Source organism: Salvia miltiorrhiza, chromosome 3, assembly GCF_028751815.1.
Source record: "Salvia miltiorrhiza cultivar Shanhuang (shh) chromosome 3, IMPLAD_Smil_shh, whole genome shotgun sequence".
NCBI lineage: Eukaryota > Viridiplantae > Streptophyta > Magnoliopsida > Lamiales > Lamiaceae > Salvia > Salvia miltiorrhiza.
In genome coordinates this window covers 56,699,535-56,709,673 of record NC_080389.1, presented here as the reverse complement: position 1 = coordinate 56,709,673, position 10,139 = coordinate 56,699,535, and the positions used below count along the sequence as shown (strand labels likewise).

The window sequence follows — 10,139 nt, the reverse complement described above, 5'->3', positions numbered from 1 at the left end:
ACTAATTTGTTCATATTAGGGTTGTTGGCGGGGCACTGTAGGTCATCGTAGCAGCGCAATGCATATTCCCTTAGAGCATCCGCAGCGCATGGAGCGAAGGGAGCGTCGATCCGGCGTGAAGAAACGTCCACCGCGCTGGAGACCCGGCCAAGTGCGAGGCCGAGGCGAAGCCTAGACACGGGGTGAAGGCGGAGGCGTGTGTGGCGCGTCCTGCGGACGCGCCGTTTTTTTTTAAAAAAAAATCTGAATTCCTTTTTTTTTTAAATATGACCGTTTAAATTTTTTTTTTTTTTAAATGGACCGTTGGAGGCCAACGGCCGAATTTCAATCTTTTTTTCTTTTTTTTTATTCCCCTTTTATCTATATATATCACAACTCTTCTCCATTCATTTCATTATCTAAAAATCATCTCCACATCAAAAAAATTTCTAAAAAAAATGTCTTCCCCCTCATCAAGCCACGAGGACGAGCGATGTGCTGAAGAATTTTCCAATCTTGTACAACAATTTAACCAAATTGTTCAAGATATTGGTGATCCAAAAGAGCAACCTCGTCGTCGGCGACGAAGGGAGCGGAAGAAGGCTTTCATTCGTCGGGACCGTGAAGCCGGCGCTGTACGTTTGCACGCGGATTACTTTGATGAAAATCCGGTCTACCCCGACAACATCTTCCGCCGCCGTTTTTGAATGCGTCGTGCGTTGTTTTTGCGTATCGTTAATGCCGTTGCAGCCGATCCATACTTCCAACAATGCACGGATGCACTTGGGAGGCCCGGCTTCACGCCATTGCAAAAATGCACTATCGCTGTTCGTATGCTAGCAAACGGTGCGGCAGCGGACCAATACGATGAGTATCTCCGGATTGCTGAGTCCACCGCGTTGGAGTGCTTGCGCAGATTCAGTCGAGCCATTATTCAACTCTTCGGCGCGGAGTACTTGAGGAGGCCGACTTCCGCTGACTGCCAACGGCTTCTAGCAATGCACGAAGCGAAGCACGGCTTCCCGGGAATGCTAGGGAGCCTTGATTGCATGCATTGGGCGTGGAAGAATTGTCCAACGGCATGGCAAGACGCAAACACTCGCGGCGATCAGGGGGAACCGACCATCATCCTCGAAGCCGTCGCCTCGCAAGATCTATGGATCTGGCATGCTTTTTTTGGGACTCCTGGTTCGAACAACGACATCAACGTGCTCAACAACTCGACGTTGTTCAACAATCGGCTGCAAGGAATGGGGGTGCCGGTCACATATGAAGTCAACAACGCCTACTACACAAGTGGGTACTACTTGACTGACGACATCTATCCCAATTGGCCTGTATTCGTGAAGAGTCCTACACATCTGACGGATCTGAAGGGGAAGAGGTTCAAAGTGATGCAGGAAGCGGCTCGCAAGGATATTGAACGAGCCTTCGGCGTCCTTCAAGCTCGTTGGGCAATCGTCAAAGGCCCAGCGCGTCTTTGGAGCAAGGAGGCGATGAGCGACATCATGTTCACGTGCATCATTTTGCACAACATGATCATCGAAGACGAAGGCGAGCAAGCAACGCAGTGGGAAGAAGACGCCGACGAAGCTTCGAGTAGCGCCGCATTGTTCGCTATTTTATTTACACGCCGCAAGTGTACGGGTGCAATTGTGTATAGCAGTGACAAGGTCGAATCCACAGGGACTAATGGTTATCAATGCCTATTCTTAATTACTTTACTCTATCTGGAAAAACGAATTTTAAAGGTTTGATTTTGAAAAACAAATTTAAATTGAAATAAAGAAACACTAAAAAGAAATCAAGCTGTGAAAATGCGAAGTAACAGAAGAAAGAGAGTTTCCCAAGGCAAAGGTTTCAACAGATTCTCCTAACTAACACGTTTGATTCAATTAATGAGATAATTCCTAAGGCAATCTCAAAGTTAATTCATACCCACTCCCGTGGCATACAAATCGTTGATTACATGCAAGGCTACCATCCCTGGATCACACTTCTAACATGTAACTCCTAAAAGTTCCTAGGATTAAAGCCTTCACAATTATTAATTCCCTTTAGAATTAAAATAAATGTGTTCTATGTTCTTAGTTCAGGTAATAATTATCATCTCCCGATCTCAAATTAAAACCTATGATTATGCTAAATTGGTGATCAAGCAATAAAGCAAACAATTATAACAAGAACATAGAAAGGAATAGAAATCTCAATTAATTGAATCAACAGTCAGGAATTCAAATCGTGTTTACTCCCTAAACCCTGGGAAAAAGAAAACTAGCCACACATAGACATATGACTAACAATCAAAATTTCAATAAAACTAATGAACATTAAACAATGAAAAACCGTAGAAGTCGAGAATCTTCAGTCTTGCTCTTGCTCCGTGTCTCACAGCTCTCAGGAAAAGTAAAAGAAAATGATAAAAGGTGTTTGGAATAAGCTAAAGGATGGTATTTATATGCCCTAGGTCGTCCAAGCTCGAAAATACTCCAAAAACGCGCTTTTAGTGAAAAATCGGAAAAACTGGGCAGACTCGGCGCCTCGCGCAGTCTCGTCGCGCGGTCGCATGACTGGCCCGCGCGAGCTCGCACGGCCGCGCGCCTGGACCACGCGGTCCTCCAGCGGGTTCTGCAACGTCGCGCGGCCGTGGCATGCGGCCGCATTCCCGGACCGCGCGACCTCCCGGCGCCGTCCTCGCGCACGGCCGCGTGTCCTCCGACACACGGACTTCCCGGCGCCCGTTCTTGCTCATCCGATGCCCGATTTTAGCCCTGTTTGTGCCTATGGACTCGTCACTTCGCGTACTCCACTACGCTTCATCCAAAACTTCACAAATCGAGTCCAATAACCTGTAAAAACAACACGAGCACGGACGAGTAGTCTATTCCACACAAACTTAACAATTCAAACCAAAGACACTCAAGAACTCGATGAAAACACCCAAAAACTATGAATAAACGCGACAAAGGAGTTGAAAAATGCATGTAGAACACGCATCTCAACCTCATGCCGGTGCTCCGCCGGATTTTCGTGCATTTGTTGCACGACAAGCATCCATGCGAGACGCGGAGATGCATGCTCACCTCACTTTGGACTTGAAGGAGCACATTTGGTCTCGTTTTGGTCCGATTGAGCCCTAGAAAATTATTGTAATTTTTTTTATTATTATTGTATTTAAATTATGTCTTTAAATTATTGTAATGTAGAATTTTAATTTTAATAAAATTTGAATTTTAAAAATAAAAGTGTAGAAATGTGAATTTTGTGGAAATGGGGACCTAAGACACATTGCATTGGAGAGGGGTGTGTCTTAGGTGGGGCTCACTCCTAAGACACCCCTCTAAGCAACAAGCATTGTGGATGCTCTTATTCCTGCCTATATTTGTACTGTTATACATATCATTTATTTATTTAATCGTTATATTCCTCGCTTTCATATACCCTATAAGTTATAATTCATCTGTCCATTCAAATAGGCTCATTTTTTTTAGACATCCCAATAGAATAGGTTCGTTTTTCATTTTATATAAAAAAAATGTACTTAATTTGTGCGGACAACATCACTTTCTCAAAAAATAAATTTACTAAATTCTGTATCCAAAATAAATGAGTCTATTAAAGTGAGACGGAATGAGTAACATCTCTATTTACAAGGTCGCAATGTGTCCTTATATAAAATCGGAGCCATGTCACTTCAATTGAAGGAAAGATTTCAAAAGATTTTGTTTACAATTCAAAATAAATTTGTTGTAACTACCAAAGGCAGGCAGCGATAGTATTGGCTACGTAGAGGCCCATCGAAAGCAACATAACATACAACACGTTCTTCTCACAAAATAAATAAAAGGAAAAAAAGAAAAAGAGAAGTGAAAATGAAATGGGTCTTGAATTTTTAGGTGTACTTAACTTAGGATAATCTTGACACTAGAATCACTCTCCTTGAGACTTGATATGATCTCTAATGTCTAATGTGCGTTTTTGTTTGTAATTAAAATGGTTGTGTAGGGCAAACAATTAATGAGTTTGCATATCTAATTCTCTGTTTGTAATAACTATAGTATTACTCTCATTTAAGACATGGGCCACTCAATTAATTGTACTTTTATTCAAGAGGAAAGTCACGTGCAAGGTGCATGAATATACAATTGCACAGCATAACCCCATTAATTAGCACACTCTATCTGGCTACATGGTTTTTTGTCTGCTTGTCTTTTTCTTTTTCTCTTTTTCTGGGGATGTCTAGATAAACGTATAGCTTTAAAAGTGATTATGTGTGACCAAGTATGTGATATTCTTGGAGCATTATGTGTGACCAAGTATGTGATATTCTTGGAGCAATCGGACCGCGTTTACTTTACATGATTGATAAAATAGATGATTAAATATTTTTTTTTTCAAGAATAGGATTATTCCAAATTCCACCTTTCTGATGGGATAAGAATTAAGCAAAACTAATTTAAATGATAAAAATAATCAAGGGTGTTGTGATATCCTGAAGTCTCAATCCAACAAAGTAAACAAATGATTAACCTTATTATTTTTATCTATCAAGGCTAATCTTTTAGGGCTCGTTTAGTTTTCAGTAAATGATTATGTAGGATAATTTGTAACCAGGATATAGGGCTGTCAAACCTTGCGGGCCGGGCCGGACCGACCCAACCCAGCGGGCTTAGGCAATTTTTTGGGCCGGGTCGGGCCGGCCCAAAATTTCAGCGGGCCTTGAACAATGAAGCCCAGCCCGGCCCTATACGGGCCGCCGGGCGGGTCGGGCCAAAACGGGCCAAAAATTATTTTTTTTTTCTTTTTCTTTTTAGTTCCAAAAATTAATAAATTAAATCAAATTTAAAGAAAAAAATGAAGACAAATTCGATGAAACAAAAAGGGCCTTAAACAATCTACATCTAAATTACGTAATTGACTAAAATTAAATGTAAACAAATATGACTAAAACTAAATGTAAATAATATGAATACAAGTAAAAAAACAAAAACTAATTGCAAAAACAACAAAAACTGAAAACGATTTATTCACAAATTAATTAATACAGTAATCAAATCAACTGGAATCAAATAACAACCACAAAAAATAATAAAAAATAAATAAATATTTCAAATAAAAATAATTTAATATTGATTGTTTATTGCTAATTTAAATCCTAAGTTAGACTTCGACTCGTCATTGTCGTCAATTGAAGAAATGGACTTAGATTGAGTTGGGTTCATTGGGATTGGCCTAGTGGAATTTGGGAGGAGATATAAATTTTTGAAATTTTCACCTTCTATACTGACGGGCCGATTTAGGCCCGAAAGCCCGGCGGGCTTTTTGGCCCGCGGGCCGGGTGACCCGGCGGGCTGCATGGGCCGGGCCAGGGAGGCCCGATTTTTTTTGGGCCTTGGAAATCCTAGCCCAGCCCGGCCAAAACTACGGGCGGGCCGGGCGGGCCCATCGGGCCGGGCCATTTTGAGCCCATTTTGACAGCCCTACCAGGATATTTAGCGTGGATAATGACAGATTATTAATACTGAGTTGATGTTTGCTATCATGGCTAAATACAGAATATCTCGGTTTAAGTTAATCTTAGGGGGAGGTGGCATTATTAATCCTAAGAAATCTGAATTAATAATACTGGGTCGTGGAATTAAACCAGGTCATCCGCATTATTACTAAATAATACCAAACACTAGACTAATCTGTACTAAATTAGCTAATACAATGTATTAGCCAATATTAGGGATGGCAATGGATCCTGGACCCGGTCCAGATCCGTGGATCCAGATCCGTTTTTACGGATCTGGATCTCATTTTTTTGGACCCAACGGATCTGGACCGGATCTGGATCTCAATTTTTAAAACGGATCTGGATCTGGATCTTAAAATTTTAGATCCGGATCCGACCCAGATCCGACCCGTGGACCCGTTTATTTTAATATGTATTATTTATTTTTTATATTTAATTTAGTAATAATATTAAATATATCGAAAATTAATAACAATACACAAATTAGAAGTTCAAACCCTAGTTTCTATTTCTTCTCCAACCTTCCTCTCCAGCCGCCTCCCTCACCCTGCCCATTCTTGGCATCTTCCTCCCAGCCTCCCTCCAAGTTGTCGTCGTCGGCCTCACCGGCTCACCCTGCCAGTGCCGGCCTCCCTGTCAATCCAGTTTCGCCGGTGAAGGCATAGTTACAGGTCGCCGCCCTCCCTTACCCTGCCCATCTCCCTCCCAGCCTCCCTCCAAGTCGTCGGCCTCACCGTGCCAGTGGCAGCCTCCCTCTCAATCCGCCGGTGAAGTTACAGCCTACGGGTCGCCGCTCTCTTCACACTCTCTGCCCAACTCGCCGAGGTGTCGGCTTCTCCATCTTGCCGATGCGCCGCACCATTCGCCGCCACCATAACAGCCACCTCTCGAAGCACCGTTCGCCGCCAGAACACTGCACCGCCGCCAGAGCTTCATATTTGAAACTTATTGTTAGTTGTTGATTTGGCAGATGTGTTCAAAATTAAAAATTCAGCCATTTTAATTTCAACTGAGATATTGATGTGTTCAGCCAATTGATGCATTTCAATTGAGGCATTTTAATTTCGATTGAGGCATTCAGCCAATTAAAAACTTAGATTGAGTCATTGATGTGTTCGAAATTCAGTCATTTTGTTGATAAATTGTTAGATTTATGACTATATTTGAAACTTATTGTTAGATTTGTTGATTTGGCAGATGTGTTCGGATTGTTAGATAAATTCAGCCATGGATCCATAGATCTGGACCCGTGGACCCGCGGATCTGACGGATCTGGATCTGATAGATAGAAACGGATCTGGATCTGGTAGTGATGAGATCCGGTCCAGATCCGGCCCGTTGCCATCCCTAGTCAATATCAAACACGCCCTTAAAGTAAACAACCCCTGAATGTTAATTAGATAGGATCAACATTCAAAAATTATTAACTATCGATATATATTGTCATATTTTGCTTAAAGTGGTGTTATTTGGCCACATTATGGCTAGTATTAAGTTGACCAGATCGAAAAAAACTTGATTCATTTAAATTATTTTTATCAAAATAAAAGATAATTTAGTTAGTTTTAGTTTTTTGTGCATATCATAATTTTTTCTTTAGTTTTTTAAATAAAAAAAATACTTCACAATATGGACAAAACACTAAAACTAGCTTAAATATACCATTTTTTATTTTGAACTAAAACTTTTAAATGAATCAGGTTATTTTCAATGTAGTTAGTTAATTTATGACTGAGCATAACGTGGCCATATAGCTTTATTGTTTTCTTTGAAAAATGATTGCCTACTATTATGGTGTGGAGGCATCATATTCATATCTAATATCATAATAAGGTTAATTTTTCTATTTCTAAAACATTGTAAGCTAAATGGTATTACTTCCTTATATAAAGATTAGTTATTAGTTTACAAATTCCAATCCCTCGTTCCCATCTACAAAAAGAAAAAAGGTCAATTTTACTATTTTAGAGTTACATATAATAGTAGATGAGATATTATCAGATAACAAGTGGATAGACATTAATGTGCGTACACAAGTGAGCATTACCTATCAATTATATGTGCCCTTAATTTCCTTAATTAGTTAAACTCCCTTGAAAAAAAAATACACTAAGTTAATAAACTATGCCTCAAAACATTCTTCATGACATATTGGTGGCATTTGGGTACTTATAATAATGAGTTTGTTATGCTATAATTATAATACTGGTAAGAATCCAACTATTTTAATTTTATGAGCGAGAAAAACTTAGATCTTCAATAATATAAACATTGGATGGGCTCGTATTAAAATTACTTGGATCCTTGAGCATGCTAAAGTATTCACCATAAGAAAAAGGAAATATATACAAGTCATGAATTCTATATAATTGATTTGTGAATTGAGTAGAGTCCATTTAGTTGCCCAATCCGTATAGTCGAGTTTGGGTTCTATCTCGAAAATATTGTATAAATGCATTGGCCCACATAAGTATTTTAAGAATGCTTGTTTCGTTTAATTGGTCCCTTCATACCTTCGACTAATTGGCCTATTATATTATAGGAGCTCGTTTCACATGATATATGAGATAAAATGTGATATGTTTGATTAAAATATTTTGTATATATTATATTAATATGATATGTAATAGAATACATTAAAATATCTATTGATATGATATATACATGATGTTATATAAAATTAATATTAGTTATAATTAAGATTTGTATTACATATACCACCTTCCTATGTGGTATACAGAATCGTCAAAATCTATATAATATTTTTGAATTTTGAATTTTATAAAGGACTGCATATTTTGTATCAAATAAGATATTAATATGTCATAATGTATTATAGACACTAGTCACACGTGCCAACAAACCCTAATTATATAATATTAGTAATTTTCATGGAACATTACTTTATATTGTAGTGATATTTATTTAAAATTCTAGCTTTATTACTAATGTAAACGTTATTAGAGCGATGCTTCTAAATATAATATATACTCCATCCATCCCATTTATATAAGTTAATTATAATTTATACAAGGATTAAGAAAAATAATTGAAAATAAAAATATACGAGTAAAACTTCCTAATATACTCATATTTATTATTTAATGATGAACTAAAGTTAGAGTAAATTAAAGAATTAAATAGGAATATATTAGTAAATGAGTGAAAAAACATTATCTTTTATGAAAACAAGCCTATATATTTTGGACATCCAAAAAAGGATAACAAGTCTATATAATTGAGACGAAAAGAGTATATGTTATATGCTATTGATTTTTGTCGCCAAAGGAATGACTAAAATAAGAGCATTTCTTAAGATATAAAATAAGAATCATTTTCAGCCCTTAGATCATCAAGATCTACGGTTGATTCGCAATCCTGTTGGATGGATTTATGGTCCTAAGTTCGAATCCCAACGGTCGCAAAAATTTATTTTTCACAATTCATACATTTATACAACGAATTCATACGTGTTCTACATAAAATTCATACATTGAAAATTGATCTTATTTCTTATTTTAAGATGTGCTTTCACGGTATCCCACCCCATAGTTTATATCTAGAAGTTTACGTTGACGCGAAACGATGAGCACACGAATCAACCTTCTAGATCCGCCTAAAATGTATATTCGCATACTAGCTTATTTCAAATCCAATTAATTATAACTTGAAGCCGTTTAATTTATAAATCTAAAAGTTGTTATTCATCTAAAACAAAAACTGAACTTTACAATATAAACATTAGTAGTAGTAAATAGTGCAAAAGTCAAAATATTAAAAAAAAATATTGATATGTAGATTAATGGTTGTACTCGTTCAAAATTTGTGTACTCTTACTTGTTCCAAACTCGACTTTAAATTAATTTTATTACCCATTTTCAGCCCAAACCTATACAATAATACTCGTTAATTATTCAAGCATGTTTAAATTTATAAATATAAATTGTTGCAACAATTAGCTATCTATCTTAAATTCGAATATTACATAGTAATATCAATAATAAATAATATAAATAATAAAAGATTAAAAATAGAGAAAATTTCATGTGTGGATGTTAATACATTTTCTGACATGTTTAAAATATACATATACTCGTACCTACCCTAAATCCGATCAATTACAAGAATTTATTTATATCTATAAATAAAACTTGTTATAATAATTAATTATTTGTCTCAATAAAGTCTAAACATTACAAAGTTATAAACATTAATAATAATAATGGCATAAATGGCAAAAGATATAAAAAGGGGGAAATTAACATAGACATATCAATTATTGTATAATTTATAGTATATCCTCACATATCACAACATAATTGAAAATTGATTTTACTACTTGTTCCCTGAGAACCAAGAAATACATCTCTTTAATTGAAAATGTTATGTTGTGTAACAGTCCATACTTGGGGAAAGATAAAATTCAGTAAATAAAAGAGGCTTATTATCATGATTGGATATTGATGACATAAAACGAGTTCATTATATTGATGACATAAAACAAGTTCAGTAAATAAAAGAGGCTTATTATCTAAATAGGTTTAATTTCACAACCCTGATACTATAACATTCAAAACGATGCAGCGGGATAGAAATAATGAGTTTGAGCTCAACATGATTAGACTAGACGTTATTCAGGAAT

The 10,139-nt window shown here is 36.9% G+C and overlaps 1 protein-coding gene across 1 annotated transcript; it reads left to right on the top strand.

Annotated features, from left to right (window-relative positions):
- Nucleotides 1-686: 686 nt before the first annotated feature.
- Nucleotides 687-6,716, top strand: LOC131019038 (protein ALP1-like). The gene is made up of 2 exons (XM_057947723.1): nucleotides 687-1,591; nucleotides 6,695-6,716. The coding sequence occupies exons 1-2, from the start codon at nucleotides 687-689 to the stop codon at nucleotides 6,714-6,716; spliced, it is 927 nt and encodes a 308-aa protein (XP_057803706.1).
- Nucleotides 6,717-10,139: the final 3,423 nt, after the last annotated feature.